The 23,858-nt window shown below is 35.7% G+C and overlaps 1 protein-coding gene across 1 annotated transcript in view; it reads right to left on the reverse strand.

Annotated features, from left to right (window-relative positions):
• The window catches only part of STPG2 (sperm tail PG-rich repeat containing 2), a 351,046-nt gene that overhangs the window by 212,873 nt on the left and 114,315 nt on the right, over positions 1–23,858 (reverse strand). The window contains exons 6-7 of the mRNA XM_007184172.2: positions 12,742–12,901; positions 6,290–6,451 (exon numbers count right to left, since the gene is read on the reverse strand). Of these exons, the coding sequence (XP_007184234.2) occupies positions 6,290–6,451; positions 12,742–12,901 (322 nt within the window). The remainder of the gene's footprint in view (positions 1–6,289; positions 6,452–12,741; positions 12,902–23,858) is intronic.

Here is a 23,858-nt window from a genome sequence, read left to right on the forward strand (position 1 = left end):
TTGACTCAGCACAGGAGACCTGATTTGGCCCTGGCATGGACAAGACTGACAGACTGATAGATGTTCCTCAATTCTATGGGGGGTGGTCATAGCCATTCTTAGTTGGTAAAGCAATTTGTCTGGTTAATAACACACAAGACTCTGGCATGCTACTTAGTTATGCAACCCCCAAGAAGTGGGCATCTTCCAACTTCTTAGAGGGACCAGTGGTGTTCAGCCACCCAAGATTTAAGCAAATAACAGGTCTCTGATGCCCTTAAATATCCTGGTTTGCATGCATACTACACTAACTGCCTCAGCATGGGCCTACCCTGAAACTGCATGTACAGGTAACCCTTTGAATCTCATTCATGACAGAAATCTGAGGGATTGAAATTATTCCTGAAGAACAAGGAATTCCCAGTAAGGGCCAAAAGCTTGCATTGATTGGTTTAATGAGGCCCTCAAATCAGACCCTGGGTTGGTCTATACCTTGGTGAGAGCTGAGAAGGGAGTCCAACTAGGCTCTTTAGAGGAAGTAAAAGCTGTAACAAGGTTTCTATAGATGAACCTGCAGAAGCATCATTAATGAACCTTATCGCCTAAAGGGACAAAGGAATGCTGAGTATTCTGTCCTCCCAATGCATGAGAATAATTGCACAATGACATGATGTATCATGTTGTATTTAAGGAACTTTAAGTGAAGGTAAAGGTAAGGGAGTGAGAAGCAAAAATTAAGGGAAATTATGGCAGCAGTGAGAAATGAGGCTAGAGAGCTAGACAGACACCATAAAGGGTATTGTATTTATTTTAAAAATAATTGTTGTCAGTCAAGTTTTTATTAACAAAGCAGTTAGCATGTGTTCATTAATTTTGTGTTATCTTAAAGGCATTTTTGAGCTTGGAGTGAAGGGAAATTATGGCAATGGTAAGATAGGAGTTTAGAAAACTAGGTAGACAACAGATTATGAAAAGGACATTGTTCTTGGACTTAAATTTCTTCCTATACCTGATAGAAGGCACAGAATTTTAGGCAAAGGGAACTTATTAAAAGGCAGTACCATGACATGACGTGTTTTAGAGAGATATTACTTCCAATCATATAGCTAAATTTGCATTATTTTTTCTCAGTTTGATGATAGTTTTAACTCAAGTGTGTAGTGAAAACATTTAAGATATACTCTCTTAGCAAATTTCAAGTATACAATGCAGTATTATTAACTATAGTCACCACGCTATACATTAGATCACCAGAACTTATTCATCTTGCATTGAAACTTTGTATCCTTTGACCAACATGTCCCCATTTCCTTCACCCCTCAGCCCTTGACAACCATCATTCTACTCTGCTTCTATGAGTTCTATTTTTTTAGATTCCATATATAAATGAGAGCATGCAGTATTTGTCTTTCTGCATTTTGCTTATTTCATTATTTGATTTAGCATAATGTTCTTCATCCCTGTTGTTGCAAATGGCAGGATTTCCTTCTTTTTTAAGGCTGAATAGTATTCCCCTGTATGTGGCATGTGTGTGTGTGTACACACACACACACACACACACACACCTTCTTTATCCATTCATCTTTCTATAGACACATACATTGATTCACATCTCAGCCATTGTGAATAATGCTGCAATGAACATGGAACAGCAGATATCTCTTCAATATACTGACTTCATTTCCTTTAGATATATAATCACAAGTCAGATTGCTGGATCATATGGTAGTTCTATTTTTAATTTTTTGAGGAATCTCCATACTGTTTTCCACAATGGCTGTACCAATTTACATTCCCACCAACAGTGCACAAGGGTTTCCTTTTCTCCATATCCTCACCAACACTTATCTCTTGTCTGAGAATGCCCATTCTAACAGATGTGAGATGATATGGCATTGTGATTTTTATTTGCATTTCCCCCATGATTAGTGATGTGGAGCATTTTCTCATATACCTGTGGGCCATTTGTATGTCTTCTTTTAAGAAATGTCCATTCACATCCTTTGTCCATTTTTAAATCAAACTATTAGTTTTCTTGCTATTGAGCTGTTTGAGTTTCTTATATATTTTGGATAGTAATGCCTTATCAGATGCATGGTTTGTAAATATTCTTTTCCCATTCACTCTGTTGACTGTTTCCTTTACTGTACAGAAGCTTTTTATTATATTTTGATGCAATCCAATTTGTTTATTTCTGCTTTTGTTGGTTGTGCTTTTGGGGTCATATGTGAAGAAATTATTGTCTAGATAAGTGTCAAAAAGCTTTTTCCCTGTGTTTTCTTCTAATCGTTTTACAGTTTCAGGTATTACATTTAAGTCTCTAATTAATCTTGGCTTGATTTTTTTATATGGTGTGTGATAAACGTCCAGTTTCATTCTTCTGCATGTGGATATCCAGTTTTCCCAGTACAGTTTATTGAAGAGACTGTCTTTTCCTCATCGAGTGTTCTTGGAAGAAAATATATAGATGTATTTCTGAGGCTCTCTATTCTGTTCCAATGGTCTATATGTCTGTTTTTATGCCAGTACAAAACTGTTTTTATTATTATAGCTTTGTAGTGTATTTTAAAATCAGGTAGTGTGAGGCCTCCTGTTCTTTTTGCTCAAGATTGCTTTGGCTATTTGAGATCTTTTATGGTTCCATATGAATTTTAGAATTTTTTTCTATTTCTGTGAAAAATGCCATTGGAATTTTGATAGAGATTGCACTGAATCTGTATATCATTTGGGTAGTATGGACATTTTCACAATATTAATTTTTCCAATCCATGAGAACATGGGCTATCTTGCCATTTATTTGTGTCTTCTTCAATTTTTTTTATCAATGTTTTATAGTTGTCAGGTGTACAGATCTTTCTCTTCCTTGGTTAAATTTATTACTAAGTATTTTTCATTCTATTGTAAATGGGATTGTTTCCTTAATTTCTTTTTTGGACAGTTGTTGTTAGTGTGTAAAAATGCCACTGATTTTTGAATGTTAATTATATCCTGCAACTTTACTAACAACAATTTAAAATTTTGCAAGAATTTATGAAAATCTCACTTCGTGGAATTTTAATAATTTTTGTTTAAGTAAGAAAAACTTTTATTCGTTTCCATTTTTCTGATATGCCTGTAAACCTGCAGCATTACTAAAAGATTACTGATAATGATTTCACAGCTGTTCTTTCATTACGATGAGATGTATTTCAGCTACAGCTAAAGTTTTTAACTAATTTAAAGCACTAGGGTGCTCACTTTAATAGCAAATATACTAAAGTTGGAACAATACAGATATTATCATCCTGTGCAGGGATGACATGCAAATTTGTGAAGCATTTCATTAAAAAAATTTTTTTAAGTACTAGGGTACTCTTACATTACCACCATAGGTATATTAGTGTTCAATTTCCTATAGAGCATGTGTGTTCCACACTTTCTGGGTTGAAAATCATTTTCTGTGATAGAAGAGTCCAATCCAGTTTAGTAATTCAGTGGCTCTGCTATCCCTATATCATCTACCCCACCCCTACAGGATTCTTGTATCTTCTTAGCAATTCTTTTGCCAAACCAAACTTATACAAAGTCATTTTAATTTTCTTTAGCATTTTTTACAATAAATTGTTCTTTTCTTTAAACTTCCTAGATTATACTTCTATGCCTCTCTCTTGTATTCATTTATTCAATCATTACTTCCCAAGTGTGCACTATAGTATGGACACATTTCCAATGTTTTGTACATGCCCTTTTATGATCTGACAGCTATGTTCAAACTTCCCCAGTGTTTAACATCTGTTTATATTCTCTCTATAGATTATCTACCTATCTATTCTTTCTATATTTTCCACCCGAATTGTTAGCTACTTTAACTTTTCTATATATGCATTCTCTTAAGCTTCCTCAAATTCTTCAGGAATGAGAAAGAATGAACAATTATATACACAAACATTAAGATGTCCTTTTAAAATCTGAACTCTAAAAGGTTTAATGTGTAGCCAACTGCATTGTCAGAATTTTACTCATGAGAGTGGCTTCCTGTCAACCTGTTAGGCTATAATAACTATATGAGTAACCTTCTTACTCATATAATCTCCAGGAATATTTCTTGTTTTCTGCTGATCATTTTGAAATAGGGATTTTCTACATTTCTTGTATGTGTCTAACAATGTCCAGAATCTCTTCTTTGACAATTCTAAACTTTAAAATAACAGAATAGGAGTTCCTCTCTTGGCTTCCACTACTTTCTGTAAAGGTAAATTGTCAGCAAATCAAACACATGTAAAATGTTTGGCTTTCAATGAAATGAGAAATCAAACAAACCCTTTTATATTTACCCACATGGTTATCTCTGATACTCTGCATTACTTTATACAGATCCAGATTCCATCTGGTAACATTTTTCTCTGCCTGGAGGACTTCCCTTAACATTTCTTACACTGTAGGTCTTTTGCAGATAAATATTTCAGCTTTTATATATATGAAAAGGTCTTCTTTTTTACGGAGGTAGAATGGACATACAACATTATATTAGTTTCAGGTATGCAACATAATGATTCGATACTTATACATATCACAAAATGATTACCACAATGTCAGGTTAACACCCATCACCACAAAGATTCTTTTCTTGTGATGAGAACTTTTAAAATTTACTCTCTTAGCATCTTTCAAATATTCAATACAGTATTATTAACTATAGTCACCATGCTGTACATTACATCCCCATGACTTATTCATTTTATAAATGGAAGTTTTTAGAAAAGCTTTTCATTCTGTTTTCATTTTTGAAAGATATTTGAGCCTGCAGTAGAATTATAGGTTGGCAATTGTTTTCTTTCAATACTTTAAAGATGTTGCACTGCTATCTTCTGACTTGCATCACTTCCAACATGAAATGTACTGTCATTTTTAACTTCATCCCTCTTAATGTCATGTATACATTTCCTCTGGCTGCTTTTAAGAATTGTTTTTCTTTTTTACCATTTTATTCAATTTGATTATAATTTGCCTTGGCATAGTTTCCTTGATGTCTTTTGTGCTATGGATTTGTTGAGCTTCATGGATATGTGGTTCTAGTTCTCATCGAAGGTTGGAAATTTTCAGCCTTATTTCTTAAAATTATTTTTTGTGTCCCCTCACTCTTTCTTTCCCTTCAAGGATTCCAGTTACACATTTAAGCCACCTCAAACTGTCCCATAGTTCACTGATACTTTATTGATTCTTTTTTTGTCTTTTTTTCTCACTGTACTTCATTTGAGATATTAACATTTTCTATTACTGTCTTGAGGTTAACTAATTTTTTAGTCTGAACTAACTAATCTGCTGCTAACTAGTGTACATTTTTTCATACATTATATCAATACTTGCCATCTCTAGAACTTTAATTTGTGCCTTTCTATTTGTGCTATTGCTCTACTTAATATGCTCAATGTTTCTTCCACCTTCTTGAACATATAGAATATAGTTATAATAACTGTTTAATGTACTTTCCACTAATTTTGTCATCTGTATAACTTCTGGGCCTCTTTCTATTGATACTTTCCTGCTCCTTTGCATACCTAGTAATTTTTTTTTTATTGAATGCTACATTCTGTGAATTTTACCTTGTTGGGTTCTGGATATTTTTTAATTCCTATGAACATTCTTGAGCCTTGTTCTGGGAGGCACAAATTCAGTAAGCCAAAAAATGTATATATAAAAGATGAAACTAATGGAGAAAAAAAGAAACTGCCATTCACGGATGGCATAAAAGCACTTGAGGAAATTTTTTTTAAAACTAATAATAAATTAGTAGGATTAATCATTTAATTTAGCAAGAAGTATGAATCATTGGTAAAGTAAATCTTTAATAAAGACTATTATATTTCTTTACACCAATAACAGAAAGCTAAACAATGAAAATATTTAAAAGATAACATTTTGATAGCATTAAAAAACATCAAATACTGAGGAATAAATCTAATAAAGATGTGTAAGACGTCAACATAAAAATTATAAAACTACAGAGAGCATTTAAAGAAGCCCTAATTTAAAGAAAGCCTAAATTTACTTTCAGAATATAGTGGCCCAATCATAAAATGAAGATAAATATTTAAAGAACTACATACGAGATCTCCAAAGAGATAAAGAATAAGATCTACTTTTAAAAAAGAAATTACAAACATAGTTGTGAACCAAATTAACTTTTGTTCTTATGCCATAAATGACCATATGTAAATAATTTCAATAATAATAGTATGGCTTATAATAATGAGGTATATATATCACATGTAATCCTGTAAACCCTAAATTCTTGGTAACAGATATCAATAATTTTGGTATCCACATATTACCTTATAGCCAGCAGGCCCAGGAGTAGGAGGAACTTCTTTCTCAACCAGGAAGAGAGTCCGAGGAACAGAAGAACCAAATGCACTTTTCTTTTGTTTCTTCAAGCAGGTATTGCTAAAGTTGTCAATTAAAGTATTGTTTTGGATATTATAAAACCCAGGACCTAGAATTATGAAGAATATCATATGTAAGAATAAGCACACTTTTAATTCTTTTAAACTGAGTAACTTTATTATTTATTTTACTTTATTTATTGAATGAAAGATTCTTTAACTTCTATAGTGCTTTACAATTTTCAAAAGTTTCACACACATGATTTCATATAATCCCATAATAACCCTTTTACTTTTCCCCACCCTTGTATTGCTCCTCCCGCCATCCCTCTCCTCACTGGTAACCACTAGTTTGTTCTCTATATCTGTGAGTCTGCTTCTTTTTTGTTTATTCACTAGTTTGTTGTATTTTGTAGATTCCATATATAAGTGATATCATACAATTTGTCTTTCTCTGTTTGACTTATTTCACTTAGCAAAATACCCGCAAAGTCCATCCATATTGCTGCAAATGGCAAAACTTCATGGTTTTTTATGGCTGAGTAGTATTCCATTGTATATATACACCATATCTTATTTATAAACTGAGTAACTATAAATTAAGTAATTTTTTAGAAAGAATTCTCATATATTGCTGGCAGGAATGCAAAGTCCTTTGCCATTCTGAAAAACAATTTGTCAAATTCTTATAAAGTTAAACATATACTTACCATATGACCCAGAAATCCTACTCCTAGTTATTCCCCCAAGAGAAATAAAAACAACCCAAATGTCCATTAGCTGGTGAACAGATAAACAAAATGTGCTACACCCAAACAATGGAATAATACTCAATAATAAAAAGAAAAAATAAATGCAACAATATGAATGAACCTCAAAAACATCATGCTAAGTGAAAGACGACAAACACAAAATCCTAAATAATGTGTAATTCCATTTATATAAAATTCCAGAAAATGCAAAATCATAGAAACACTAACAGTTACTTAGGGCCAAGAGTGGGGGTACAGATTAACTGCAAAAGGACGTGAGGAACTTTTTTTTTTTTTTGAAACCTAGATGACCTTGGGTATGGCAATGACATTTTATTTTATTCTATTTATTTTTTTAATATATTTATTTATTTATTTATTTTTATTTTTGGCTGTGTTGGGTCTTCGCTGCCACTTGCAGGCTTTCTCTAGTTGTGGTGAGCGGGAGCTACTCTTCATTGCAGTGCATGGGTTTCTCATTGCGGTGGCTTCTCTTGGCACAGAGCACAGGCTCTAGGCATGGGGGCTTCAGTAGTTGTGGCATGCAAGCTCAGCAGTTGTGGCTCATGGGCTCTAGAGCGCAGGCTCAGTAGTTGTGGCGCAAGGGCTTAGTTGCTCCGTGGCATGTGGGATCTTCCTGGACCAGGGCTCAAACCTGTGTCCCCTGCATTGGCAGGTGGATTCTTTACCACTGCACCACCAGGGAAGTCCTAAGAGAACGTTTTAAGAGTGATGGAAGTGTTCTAAAACTTGATTATATAGTGGTGATTACCTGACTATGTACATTTACCAACACTCATCAAAATGTACACTTAAAATGAATTATTTTTATTGTGTAAATTATACTCAGTAAAGAAAGAAGGAAGGAAGGAAGGAAGGGAGGGAGGAGGGCAGGAGGGAAATTCTTGATGCCAAAAAGTATTGAAATCTTGATGTAACAACATTAAAAATCAATTTGGAACAGAAAAAAATCACCTATCACCCAATCTTCCTATCATAGTATTTAGTTATTTTAATTTTTGCCTTTTACCCTTTAGTGTACATTTATAACCAGGAATATTTTCTACAGTGACAATCTGAGTGAATAACATTTCTTTTTTTTCATTCAAAATAATACAAACAACTTTCTTTGCCATTGATAAAAGTTTTTATCAAGACATTCAAATATTTGAAACAAATATTTGTATATGTTTTATAATTCAGTATTTTCAAGAAATCAGTTCCAGTGAGCAGCAATATTCATAAAATGCAATACCAAATACTTGAAAGAACACCTGATTTGGTTGTACTTATGTTATCTGGAATTACTAAATTAGATCTGCAACTAAATAGGTATGAACCATCACTTAAATATCATTTGTTTTTCTGGGCTTCAAGTTCCTGTCTGAAGATAATAGGAATTGACTAGATCAGTGCTACTCAAAATGTGATCTGTGAACTGCTGCCCGTCCAAGAACAATCTACAATAAAAGGAGCTTACAACTAAATGTAAATTGACTCACTAAACGTTTTATAACTAGTTTTTCTCCATGAAGGAAGCATTGTGTGGATTTACATTCTGGTGCAATCTCCTTTCTCATTGTAGGCAGGAAACAAACAAATGGGCATGAGGCTAGATGATACTTTAGGTTCCTTCTAATTTAAAAGTGATCAAGTCATTCTACGCAGTCAAATCCTCTGTACTCCTGATACATGTAAGATTTTTTCTCAAAGAAGCTGCCCACAAACTCTTCCCAGTTTTTCAAATATTGTAGTTCTAAAGTCTATTCCCCAAAAGTCTGTCATGACAACCCTCAGAAAACCTAAATGCCAATACATCTTACTTCTGACGTCTTCCAACATTCCTCCACTGATAATGCTTGGGAAAAATATAAATAGAGAGCATAATGAAAACTATTTGGGCCACCATTTAAGGGACTTAAAATACAAATATCTTAGATTTGCCTCTCTTCTGGCATGAGAGGACAACATAACATATGACAAGTGAGCTTAAATACTTAAATATAGGGACCTCAAGGTGTGTGCATTTCAGGTACTACCTTGTTAAGGTTCTGATTTGAAAAGCCACCTTGATCATTATAATTCACTTACATTAGAGGATTTTTATGTTCATTTTCCAGTTATTAAGTGTAGAAATGCCCAGGAACCCCAGAGTTAGACAGTTTAGGATGCCTTCGAACAGTAACCTGCCACAGCTCTGAGCCATATATTAGGTGGTTGAATCTGTTCTATGACTGATGTGTGAGTCTAAGTCATTACTGTACACTAATATCTGCATGGGAAAAAGAAAACACACGAAGGCCATTCTCACTGATTCTTAAAATATGTAAGATCAGGATTAGATTTTAGAGGTCATCATAATTAAACTTTATCCTTTAAAAATAAAATAACCTTTGGGGAATTTATAAAACTTTATTTGTGATACATTAGACCATCAAATTGAAAACAAGGCCCAAACTTAAGGCAGTTGGGTCACTCAATAAATTGATATTTTGAAATAATTTGTATTTCAGATTCATGATAAACACTACTGAGTTAGGCTCATCTGGGGTAGTGCCTAGCACCTATATAAGACCTCTCCAGAATGGCAGTCTTAGACTAGTCAGATTTCTATCTAGAAGCTCAGGTCTCCAAAACCAATTATTTCTATAGGCCCAGGTATATGCTGTTAAGCTTATGACTTTGCCTGAGAAGTGCTAGAATATCACTTCCACTGCATGCTATTGGAGAAGAAAGCCAACAGACTAGGCAAGATTGAAAATGTAGAAGAATAATACTCAACCTCTCAATGGCATAAATAGTAAATAATTTTATACCATGAGTACAGCATTACTATAAGGAAAAATTACTGTGTCAAAACTTGGAGCAATGGTTTGGGATCAGGCAATGGGCCAGAAGCTGAAACAACTCAAGACTTAGAGAAATGGCCTTGAGGATACAGTTGGTAATGGCTTAAAGAGAGTGATAAAAATGTTATGGAGGTTGGAGAAAAGATAATTTGTATTCTATAATGGCAGAAATTTTGGCAAAACTAATACTTGGGATAGTGAAGAAAACACCTAATAAAATAGTGGATTCTAGCTAAGGAAATTTCAAGGCTAAATATCAAAAGTGCCAACTAGTTGCTTTTAGCTGTGTGTGAGAAGGTATAGTTAGAAAGAGATAAGCTAAAACTGCTCAGTTTTCAAGCAGAATTTATAGGAAATAAAACAAAACCAATATTTTCTGAGTTTGAAAGTAAAATTGTTTTTCATCCCTAGTCTCTCCACACAGCAAAAAGCTCTCAAAGCAAGAAACGCCCTGAGGCCAAATCTAGGGCTGTAAGACCTTTGTTAAGACCTCAAAAAGATTTAAGATGGTATCTCATAGAATCTCTCAGTTAAAGAAAAGAACATCTAGGAATTTTAAGGCCATATGTCATAGACCCTCTAAGCTAAAACAATAGTGCTCCTAAGAATCTAAGAGTACGGAAACACAGCAACACTAAAGGTGACCCGAAGTAGACAAAGGTTTTTCTAAGAAGTACATGTGAGCTTGGCTTTTGTCCAGTGTATTTGATTATAAATTAATACAATAATAAACCTACAAAGTTTTAATAAGGAATGAACCAACTTGGAATGAAACAAACAACAACAGTACAAAATGAAAAGTGGCTCACAGACCCCGGATCTCCCCGGGCAGGAAGCAGGCTGAGAAAGCTGAAAACACAGCCTATTTCTTATAGACGAGGAAGGATGTTTCAAAGGATGAAACCAAGAGCCTAAAAGGTAAAACAAAGCACCACAGGAAATCTTACTCCCAGGGAGCCCAACTGAGCCCTAACTAAGAAAATGGCAACATGTGCCTGCTTGAACTTCAGAATTGCTATAGGCCTGTGACTTCTATTGTCACTGAGCAGGACCCCATGGGGCCTTCTCAGGACAGATACTCTCACCCAATGCCCTCTGCCTGTCTCTTATCTGTAGAAAACTAGCCTCCTAGGCCTTCCCCAAGTTCCAAAGAATAAATTTAATCAGAGAAGGGAGAAAATGCAGAAAGAAAGGAAAACAGTCAAGCAAGACAAAATAATAATACTTTAGCCATTAAACAAAGTCAAGCACTTTTAGTTCCTCCTCAAAGGCTACAGATAACATTCTGAGCCATGTCCTTTGAGCTGTTTTGCAGATACTGAAACCTCCACCAGGCGGAAGAAGTTAACTGTATGCTGCCCACAAACAGGTAGACCCCAGATCGGTTGGAAACAGAAGGTTGATGATGTTGATTCCCGATTACCTCACAACTAACCCATCAGAAGAATGTCCATGAGCTGATCACGCACCCCACAATTCCCCTCCCTCACCCTGTCTTTAAAAACTTTTCCCTGAAAGCCACTGGGGAGTTTGGGCCTTTTGAGCACTAGGTACCCAGACTCCTTGCTTGGTGCCCTGCAGTAAATGTTTCACTTTCCTTCACCACAACCCCGTGTCAGTAGATTGGCTTTTACTGCACACGGGCAAGTGGACCCAAGTTTGATTTGGTAATACTGTGGGCCTCCAGTTTTCTCTCTTTTTTGAATAGGAGTTTCTAGTATTATTATCCTATCTCTCTCCCACCACTATGTGTTGAATATATGGAGGAGATAACTTGTATCTGTAGTTCACAGCTCTTCTGATAGAGAAGAGAGATATACAAGATGATCTGAAGTACCACACCCAAGAATCCCCACCTGCACCTACACCTGACTTAGATAACAAGATCCTGGTCTTTAATATTATACCATACTTGCCTGAGACTTTGGAGGCCTTGAGAAGGCATGTAGGAAAAATGAAAATATTTTGTAGCCAGAGGGTAATCTATAGCAGATTAAAGATGGCCACAAATTCCTTGCTACCCCTGTCATTGAAAGATGAAGTTTCATGTCCTTCTTTTCAATATAGGCTACCCTGTGCCACTTGATTGACTAACAGAAAGTGATGTCCTGGAATTTCTGAGGGTAGGTCATAAGAAGCCTTGCAGCTTCCTGCCAGGTCTCATGGAGCCCTGAGCTACCATGTGAAAAGACCAACTACCCTGGGACAGCAATGCTTGAGCTATGCATGCACTCTGAATAACAGTTCCATCTGAACTCTGCCTTGTAGCAGTCCCACAGATTAATGGGATATGATAGAAAAAGTCTGTTTTTTTAAGCCACTGAGTTTGTTATACATCAGCAAACAACCTATGTGCTAGTCATTATATGTTATTTTTGTGTTATAGTTTTAGATTACCCACTGTATACTAGAATACCCACTGAGAATACTAGAACATGTGATTGGATATCCCCAAAATAAAATTTTAACAAAACTGAATATCATAAGTTATATTACTGGCAGTGACCACATAATTAACATATATGTTCACCACCAAGGGAAAATTAGGAAATTTATTGAAAAAAGGAAAACAATAGAAAATTACAACTAAGAGATGTGACAAGTTAAATTAAAATCTTACTAAAACTGTACATTATTTTATCTATCTGTGTTTAGTGTAGAGTCAATGCTTAAAAAAATGTTGACTTAAAATGACAACACCACCCATAGAACAGAAAATTGTACTTTCTGGTGCATCCATTTTAAGAATATTAAGTTGCATAAAGCTAAAGAGTAGATACATATAAATTCATGGCTAACCTGGCATTTTCTCTGTCCTAGAGTCTTGTGTGAATCGAGCAGCACTTTGACCAAATGAGGTATTTTCCAGTCCTGGTGTTTTCTTCAAGGGCTTGAAAGCAGTTCGAGATTCATTATATGCACCAGGAGCTGGGGTGATTGATTTCATAGGGATAAACCTCTAGTGAAGAACAAGAAAATATGCCAGTGAGAAACTATGGTACGTTTTGATATTTTGTGAGTTAAAAGCTGCTTTCTTAGTAGTATAACATCTGGAGTTTATTTCTTAATGGAGTGAAGAAAATGTAGATGAGTTAAGATCTTATATCTATCAAAACATAAAATATATACTTTTAGAAAAATCATCTATATATTAATACAGTAATGCATTATGTACTTCACTAAGCCAGAAAGACTTTTCAAAGGAAATCAGCTCAATATGAGATTCAGATGATAGTGTGTGGACAATCTTCACATTTAAAATATTCTGCAAGTTAAGATAATAAAGAAAAACTACATGATGTAACATGGTTTCTTCTATGTAATAAAATTACACACGAATTGACAAAGTTCCTCAACATATATATTCAATTAACTCAACAATACCATTAGCTACCTTAAGAAAACAATCTTAGATTCAAGTGGTATATAAATCCACTTTAACTTATAATATTAAAGTTATTATTTTATAAACTTATAATAAGCTTACTTATTACAAACATAATATTTAACTGATTGATATTAAATATACATGTATCTATATGTAAATTATGAAATCTTATGAAATATAGCATTGAATAATCTATTTTTTTAACTTTTTTATTTAGAATTAATTTAAAAATTGGAACATTCAAATTTATGAATAAAAATAATGCAGAAAATACCTGTGCAATGATTACCCAGATGCACCTGTTAACATGTTATGCCATTCACTTTTTTCATTTGCCCACTCTATTTCTGTCTTTCTCTCTGTTTGTCTGTCCGTTCCTCCCTCTCTCTGTCTCTCTACACACACACACACACACACACACACACACACACACACACACACAGCACGCATATATATAGAACCATTTAATGGAAAGTTACGTGTGTTGTGGCCCTTTACCCCTAAATACTTTAGTGTGTATTTATTAAAAATAGGGATATTTTCTTACGTGTATTTTCTTAAATGTATCAATGATATAAGACTTTTATCTAATGTACCATTCATATTCCAAATCTGTCAGTTGATCTAATTATACCTCTAATGCATTTTTCCCCTCTAATTCATAACCTAGTCTAGGCTCAGATATTGCTTTTAGCCTCCTTTCATGTAGGAACATTTCCAAAGCCTTCTTAAGTACTATCTTATTATTTAAATGCTGAGTCAATGTTTTTAAATGGTAATACTCAACCCTGGCTGCATACAGAATTACTTGAGGAGTTAAAAAAAGTATTGGTGCCTGGGTCCTATCCTGGACCAGTTGAATCAATCTGGGAGACAAGAAAGAAAGCAACTGGGTATCAGAATGTATTAAAATTTCCCAAAATATACTAATATGCAGCAAGAGTTGAGAACCATTATTATAAAGGAAATCTTATGTTTTAAAAATTAATAGTTGAAGACATAAGAAAATTCAATGCATTTAAATAAAATACCAGACAACTCCTTAAGTCAAGACTAAAATAAGTATCCCAATAACATAACATGTCTTTAATCTTATAAACCAAAAATTGTGTTCTAAGTCCACCTTGTTAATTTCATTATTGCTTTTTCAATCATAATCATTAATAAATCTATTCATATTCAGCTAAACACTAACACTACCCCTAGCAGGCAGTCCTGTTGGTTTTAACTCCTCCATATTTTTCACCCCAGAACCATGATTCTTTTCCTCATGGTCCTCTTAAGCAAAATTGGTATCATATTCTTCTTCATTTCTGAAAATATATTTAAAATATTATAATTGGCGCCAAGTAATGTCACATTAGGACCATATATCAGATGAACAGGAATAGCATAAAAACTGAGAGTTCTAGTTGTAAAAATGGTATTTTTAAAAATCAAGGGCACACACACAATATCCCATTCCCTCACATCCATTCTGTGTAGTACCTTAAGTACTATCAAGTTGCTCAAGGCAGAAACCTGCTGTACATTCTTGATTCTTCCTAGTCCCTCACCACAACATCTAACCCATTAAAAAGTCATGTTAACTGTGTCTCCAAAATATACCTGCAATCTATCTATTTGTCTCCAAGGAGTTGCCTCTTAAGTACAATGAAACTAAAGTAGTCCGCTGTAGTCATCTGAAGGTTAATAACCTTCCCAAGTTAAATAAGATAATCAGAGTTTTACATAGTACAATTGGTTAAATATCACAACGACTTGATCTGGCAACTGCGACATTATAAAGGTTTGCTAGTATTATAATGTTCTTGCCTTAGGAATATCTTAGATACCTTCAAGTCCCCTCAATATAGACCTTGGAGAACAGGATTACTGTGAAATAGACTCTCACATCACTAATAAAGGCCCCAGTGGCAGTTTTAGATATAATTTACGGCTAGGCTCCAGAGAGCCTTCAGAACCTTCTCCAAAAGATATGCATGTCCTCATAGATTACACGTCAACACTTCACATATTCATTAGTAAAGTATATTTTAAAACCCAGACTAAAATCTCTTATAAGCTAAACTGAACTTCCACATAAGCAAATTTGCTTAGTAGACAATGTTTAATAAATAATTTCAATTTGAATATTTATCTCTGCATATTATTGTTAATATTGTAATCTTAAGTCATTTCCTTTTACCCACATTTCTGGCAATATGATTTGCCCAGGCTGCATCTGTTCCTAATTTGCTTAAATACCACTTCTCTTTTTATAACCTCCCTAACACCACTGGATTTGTTGCTGGCATCACATTATACTTATTATACACTAAATATGAAATAACTGTAGAACATTACCCGGGATTGAGAAAGAAAAGCAGGTGATGCATCATTTACGTTTGATGACATACTTTCATTCTTCTGAAATTGACTTTTAATGTCATATTTTCCTGGCCCTGGAACTCCCTAAATTACAGAAAGAAAGAAATACATACGCTCATTAAGAAAGCATCTACAGCGCCTAAGGGAACAGTTGGCTAAATATCTGAACAAAAGCTACAGGGCTTTTAAGTGACATTACCAAAGCACTTCATTAAAAAGCAAGCCAGAACAAACTTCTTAAGAGCAACAGCAACAACAAGAACAACAAAAAAAAGGGAAATTTTCCTTAGCAAAGCCTCCCAGGAACCTGAAAACACACTACTTGAAACTTTGCTGCCCCCTACTGATAGAGCTCATAAAAAAATTATCTAGTTCTTCACGTGATTTAGACACTACAATGAATAAAAGTAGTTTCTATATTTCTTCCATTTAACTTTATACAACCAGCTCGTTTCTAAAAAATATTTTACTGTCTTTTCAAATTTCTGTTAATCAGTAGACTGCTTTGTTTCCAACAAATAAGCTTTACGATATATTTTATTTTAACTACAAATGTTAGATGTAAGACATTAAGCTTTTAACTAGATATTTTACAAAAGATAAAAATTAATTCAGTAAACATTGGGATTGAGTTTTAATTATCTTGCTAATAAAATGTAAATATATATATAGAAGTACTATTTAGTCATCATCAAATATTTTAACTACCTTGATAAAGTACCTTTCATAGTATAAAAAAGGTAGATTTAAATCTTCTGCTTCATATAATATCTCCCCTACTTTTCTATAGTTGAAAGAATTATACCTTAATTTATGAATTAAATACTTGGCTTATAACTTGGATGTATAATGAAATTCTATCAGCAAATCCTATCACCTATATCATAACAATATAGGCAAATCCAACCATGTCGCTCCACCTCCACAAATACTCTGATCCAAGCCACGATCTCTTACCCAGATTACTGTGAAATCTTGCTAACTGCCTCCCTTGCTTCCACCATTGCCCATCTTCAGTCTGTTTCCAACACAGAAACTAGTGATGGATCCAGTTAAAACCCTTGGTCAGATTGCACCACTCCCCTTCTCGAACCCAACCAATGGCTTCCAATCTCACTTCTGGCAAAAAACCAAGGTCCTTAATATGAAATGAATTTCACCCCCAGACACACTATTACCACTCTAACCACCTATCCTACTACTCTCTCCACTCATCCACTCTGTTTCCCAAAAAGATCAGTCATATATCCACCTCAAAACCTTTGCACTTAACATTCTCTTTGCTTGGAATGTTCTCCTAGATAACTCCAGGACTCACTCTTTCAATTCAGTCAGTTCACTACTCGACGTTACCTTCTCAATGAGTCATTTCCAGGCAACCCAACATAAAATTTCGTTGTCTCCTCCAAACAATTCCTGTCCCCTCTCCTACCTATTTTTCAACCTTATTGTTTTTTACTAACCAAAATATGATTTCCTGCTATGTTATAAGCTCCAAGAGAGCAGTTGTTTTTTTGTTTTGTTTTGTTTTGTTGGCTGCTGTATCTTTAGAGTATAGAAGAGTAGCTGGGGCATAGTAGGCGCTCAGCAAATACTTGTTAGAAGAATGGATGAATGCATGCATTGCATTTTCACTGACCATATAACGATTTTAGAGATACGTTCCTCTGGGAACTAATGTGCCCCCAAATAAGAGCATTACCCATTTCTAATTATAGTAAAATACCTATCATAATAAAAAATAATAATAATTTGAACAATTCTTTAGGAGAAATTCTTACACAGAAATACCTCTTCTTATAAATAAATTATATTCTAAAAATTTATGCAAAGTCCATGTTGTGTTGTCTCAAATGAACAAATTTACGCAATTATTTGATAGCTGATAGAAAAGATTCACTTTGGTCATGCATGTAAGATTGTTTTTTACCTATGAACTTGTAGATAGTTACACTTAGAAGAAAAGAAACTTCTGCATAATTCTGTGTTTATATAAACCTATGAAATATGTATCAAATACAGAAATATGGATAAATATTCAAATACATGACGGTAATCTGTTTTCTTGAACTTTTCAGATATGCTATATCTATCTTCTCTCTGTATAGGAAGGCATGATAAAAAATTATTAGCTACTGACAAACAGGGACTACTTTCCTACTGTTTTCAACAGCTGTCTAAGTGGTCATTACTATGGAGCATAGGGAAAAGACTAAGTGTAAATAATGAGATAAGTGAATATACTTAGTCTTGAGAACTATTTTGCATAAAAGACGAAATGAAATCTTGACCCCTTCAGTGAACACTTCCTATTCCTTCTCTTCTGTTTTTCCATAAAGTTCCTAATATTACTGAACTTTGCTTCACTAAAATAAAATAGAGCAGTAAAATCAGGTCCTTAGTTCTAAAAAGTTAGACTTAGGATTTAATAAGCCAATTAAAAATAAGCTCCAAAATAGGATTGTGAGACACTGACCACTGAAAGGCAGGTCTCTGTTTATGACAATATAAAGAAGATAAAAAGACTTTACAAAGACCAAACCCTAGGCACAGGCTGAAAATGCTGTAATATTTATCCTGCTTTTCCACATTGTGATCAACAAAACACCTGCATTGATACCAACCTATTAATTACATGGCCTCCCAGTGTCTCATCTGAGATCTGGTGAATTAGAATCTTGTTGGGCCCAGGAATCTGCACTTTGACCAAGCCTCACAGAAGATTCTCATGCACAATAAAGAAACACAGCTCAGCCAAAAAGGGGTCACTACTACAGCTTTTTTTGCTAAGCACGTCCATCTTAAGGTAGAAGGCCCAGATCTTGAAAGTATCCTACCTTGGGAACAGAAGTTAAAGATTATTGAGGCATGTTGTTTATGGCATTTTTTCATGTGCAAGCTAATAAAAATGGGCCTGTCTTTAAAAAGTAGGGTATAATCATTCATTTGATCAGATGGTGTGCAGGAATTAAAAGCTTCCTGGTTAATGCTAATGTGCAGTCAGGACTGAGGCCCTAAAACAGTTTAAAACTCACACTGCTGGGCCTCATCCAGGTACAGTCACTTTCCACTGGTTCCGTAACTGCCATTTTTCCCTAGAGTTTCAGAGTCCCCTTCACGTCAATAAGGACAATAGTGACACCAGGCTGCCAGGTATTTCTTTCAGCTCACATTCTATCATTTAAATTCTGTAATCACATTTTTAATTTTCAAATTATCTTTCTTATTCTCTAAATCTGCTTTATTCACACATGCATTATCCTCCATGTTTCTGTGGATATTAGTTATAATTTTAATTATTTATAATTTTGTTCTATTATCTGTTTCCTTCCAGTTTCATTGATGTTGGCTTTTTGTTTGTTTGTTTTTGTGTTTCACATTGGAGGGTTTCCTCAAATGTCTGTCTGGTGATCCCGTGCTCTTCATTCAGACGTAAGGGTGAGTCCCTAAAAAAATCTGATTGAAAATTTCACACAAGAATAGATGTGACCTGAGGGACTTCCCTGGTGGTCCAGTGGTTAAGACTTTGCCTTCCAATGCAGGGGGTCCATGTTTGATCCCTGATCAGGGAGCTAAGATCCCATATGCCTTGCAGCCAAAAAACCAAAACATAAAAACAGAAGCAATATTGTAAGAAATTCAGTAAAGACTTTTAAAATGGTCCACATCAAAAAAAAAAATCTTAAAAAAAGAAAAGAACAGATGTGACTTGAAATCTATTGTACTTAATTATGTTGTGATGGAATCACAACTCAGCCTTTGTATTAGCAGGCCCCCAAAGGTCAGTCTTTTCTCAAGTCTGGCTGACAATTTAGGTGAGTGGGAAAGCTGCCTGGAACTCTCTCCCCATTCTGTATATAAGCTTTTACTTAAGCTCTCCATTTCGTTCCTGCCTTTACTTTTAATTATGAAAAATTAAAAACAAAAAAATAATGGAGAGAATAGTACAAGAAATTTCCACATACACATCACCCAAGGTCAATAATCCTCAACTCATGTCCATATGTGTTTTCTAATCCTCATAGAAGATTCTCATGCACAATAAAGAAACACAGCCTCCCCAATTCTCCCGACCTCCCCAATTCTCACTCTAATGATGCAGAGGCAAGTCTAAACTATCTTATAATTGCATCAATGAATACTTCGGGATGTATCTCTAAAAAATAAGGGACTCTTAACATAACCACAAAACCATTTTTCTATCTTAAAAAAAATCAGCAGTTATTTAATTCATCTGAATTTTTATTCAGAGTTCAAATTTTTGTGACTGCCTCAAATTTATGTGTATATTAAATGTGTGTATTAAATATAGAAATATATAAGTAAATATTATACGCTTGTACATTTTAATCAGAACCCATTTAAAGTCCATACTTATAAATGGTCAATACCCCAGTATCTCAGAATGTAACTGAATTTGGAGATAAGGCCTTTAAAGAGGTCACTAATTTAAAATGAGGTCTTTAGAATGGGCCTTAATTTAGTGTGACTGGTGTCTTTATGAAAAGAGGAAATTTGGGCACAGATGTGAGCATGCACAGAGGAAAGACCATGGGATGAAGACAGCCATTTACAAACCAAGGAGAGAGACCTCAGAAAAAAATCACTGCCAACATCTTAATCTCAGACATCTAGCCTCCAGAACTCTGAGAAAATAAATTTATTTTCTTTATGCCACTCAGTCTGTGGTACTTAGTTATGACAGTCCTAGCAAACTAATAGAGGGAGGAAGCTATGACATAAGCATGGATTCAATACATCTTGTACAACTAGAAGTCCTTCTATCTCTTTCTACAAAAACTATAAAATATAAAGAAAATATACCGGCAAAGGCTAAGAGTCGTGGTGGTAGAAATTTTGAGAAGAAGGAAAAAATCGGCTTTACCACACTTTTAATACATATTATCATAGTTCAATAATATTAATTGAATGGATGGGACTATAAAGATGACTGATGAATACCATCCATAACTTTTGTCCTTTCTGTATCTCTTTCAAATACAGAAGATACTTTTCAAGAACTGACATTTGCACATAATGGAATAGCATGCATATAGCACCTAATACTATGCCATGAACTTAAACTGATTATTTAAATACAGAACTCAAAATAAAAAGTATTAAAACTGAGGATATTATAATGATTACCAAATGAGTTTGATGTGGTAGGATACAGAAAGAAGTCTAATTTTAAGATTTTCATTTGTTTCTACATGCTTTAGCTTCACATCTAATTTAACTGTTGCTAGTTATTCTAGTATAATTTTAACTAAGTAGCCTAATTCTAAGGCTACATCCTCCTATATCCAAGCTATAATGCAATAATATTGCAGAAAAGGTGTAAAGAGGGGGGAAAATTAAGATTTTTTTATTACCATCTATTCAGATATCACAAAAAGTTTTTATTTTTGTTTACAGGCTTCTTTTAGTCTATAAAACTCACTTCTGCAATGAACACTTCCTTAGATAACGTTTTTAGTTCTCCCTATCTGTAATCCTTCTTACAAATAAAATGAAGAAACCTTAATTCCCTATATTTACTGAGCACCACTGTGTGGAAGGCACTATACTTTGATAATACTCCATTGTTATCTTTAATCCTTAAAAAATCCTGCAAGATACTATACACTAATGATGCAAAATCTGAAAGTGAAATTAAGGAAACACTCCCATTTACCATTGCAACAAAAAGAATAAAATACCTAGGAACAAACCTACCTAAGGAGACAAAAGCCCTGTATGCAGAAATCTATAAGACATGGGAGGAGCTTCAAGATGGCAGAAGAGTAAGACGTGGAGATCGCCTTCCTCCCCACAAATACATCAGAAATACATCTACATGTGGAACAACTCCTACAGAACACCTACTGAACGCTGGCAGAAGACCTCAGACGTCCCAAAAGGCAAGAAACTCCCCACGTACCTGGGTAGGGCAAAAGAAAAAAGAAATAACAGAGACAAAAGAATAGGGACAGGACCTGCACCAGTGGGAGGGAGCTGTGAAGGAGGAAAAGTTTCCACACACTAGGAGCCCCTTCGCGGGCGGAGACTGTGGGGGGCGGAGGGGGGAAGCTTCGGAGCCACGGAGGAGAGCGCAGCCACAGGGGTGCGGAGGGCAAAGCGGAGAGACTCCCGCACAGAGGAGCGGTGCCGACCAGCACTCACCAGCCCGAGAGGCTTGTCTGCTCCCCCACCGGGGTGGGCGGGGCTGGGAGCTGAGGCTGGGGCTTCGGAGGTCAGATCCCAGGGAGAGGACTGGGGTTGGCGGCGTGAACACAGCCTGCAGGGGTTAGTGCACCACGGCTGGCCGGGAGGGAGTCCGGGAAAAAGTCTGGAGCTGCCGAAGAGGCAAGAGACTTTTTCGTCCCTCTTTGTTTCCTGGTGCGCGAGGAGAGGGGATTCAGAGCGCCGCTGAAAGGAGCTCCAGAGACAGGCACGAGTCGCGGCTATCAGCGCGGACCCCAGAGACGGGCATGAGACTCTAAGGCTGCTGCTGCCGCCACCAAGAAGCCTGTGTGCGAGCACAGGTCACTCTCCACACCTCTCCTCCCGGGAGCCGGGGCAGCCTGCCACTGCCAGGCTCCCGTGATCCAGGGACAACTTCCCCAGCAGAACACACGGTGCCTCAGGCTGGTGCAATGTCACCCTGGCCTCTGCCGCCGCAAGCTTGCCCCGCATCCGTACCCCTCCCTCCCACAGGCCTGAGTGAGCCAGAGCCCCTGAATCAGCTGCTCCTTTAGCCCTGTCCTGTCTGAGTGAAAAACAGACGCCCTCAGGTGAACTACACTCAGAGGCAGGGCCAATCCAAAGCTGAATCCCAGGAGCTGTATGAATGAAGAAGAGAAAGGGAAATATCTCCCTCCAGCATCAGGAGCAGCGGATTAAATCTCCACAATCAACTTGATGTACCTGCATCTGTGGAATATCTGAATAGAAAATGAATCATCACAAATTGAGGAGGTGGACTTTGGGAGAAACAATATATATATTTTTTTCCCTTTTTCTCTTTTTGTGAGTGTGTATGCATATGCTTCTGTGTATGATTTTGTCTGTATAGCTTTGCCTTTACCATTTGTCCTCAGGTTCTGTCTGTCCGTATTTTTTTTTTTTTTAGTATAGTTTTCAGCACTTGATATCACTGGGGAATTTGTTTTTTGGTTTGGTTGTTCTCTTCTTTCTTTCCTTCTTTTTTTTTAATTACTTAAAAAAATTTTTAATAATTCTTTTTTGTTTTTTATTTTAATAACTTTTTTTTATTTTATTTTATCTTTTTCTTTCTTTTTTTCTCCCTCTTATTCTGAGCCGTGTGGATGACAGGCTCTTGGTGCTCCAGCCAGGCGTCAGAGCTGTGCCTCAGAGGTGGGAGAGCCGAGTTCAGGACACTGCTCCACCAGAGACATCCCAGCTCCACATAATATCAACCGGTGAAGATCTCTCAGAGATCTCCATCTCAATGCCAAGCCCCCCTCCACTCAACGACCAGCAAGCTACAGTGCTGTACACCCTATGCCAAACAATGAGCAAGACAGGAACACGACCCCACCCATTAGCAAAGAGGATGCTTAAAATCATAATAAGGTCACAGACACCCCAAAACACACCACCAGAGGTGGTCCTGCTGACCAGAAAGAAAAGATCCAGCCTCATCCACCAGAACACAGGCACCAGTCCCCTCCACCAGGAAGCCTACACAACCCACTGAACCAAATTTAGCCAGTGAGGGCATACACAAAAAACAACGGGAACTACGAACCTGCAGCCTGCGAAAAGGAGACCCAAGACACAGTAAGTTAAGCAAAATGAGAAGACAAGGAAGCATACAGCAGATGAAGGAACAAGGTAAAAACCCACCAGGCCTAACAAATGAAGAGGAAACAGGCAGTCTACCTGAAAAAGAAATCAGAAAAATGATAGTAAAGATGATCCAAAATCTCAGAAATAGAATGCAGAAAATACAGGAAACGTTTAACAAGGACCTAGAAGAACGAAAGAGCAAACAAGCAATAATGAACAATACAATAAATGAAATTAAAAATTATCTAGAAGGGATCAATAGAATAATGGAGGCAGAAGTACGGATAAGTGACCTGGAAGATAAAATAGTGGAAATAACTGCTGCAGAGCAGAATAAAGAAAAAAGAATGAAAAGAATTGAGGA

Source organism: Balaenoptera acutorostrata, chromosome 5, assembly GCF_949987535.1.
Source record: "Balaenoptera acutorostrata chromosome 5, mBalAcu1.1, whole genome shotgun sequence".
Lineage (NCBI taxonomy): Eukaryota > Metazoa > Chordata > Mammalia > Artiodactyla > Balaenopteridae > Balaenoptera > Balaenoptera acutorostrata.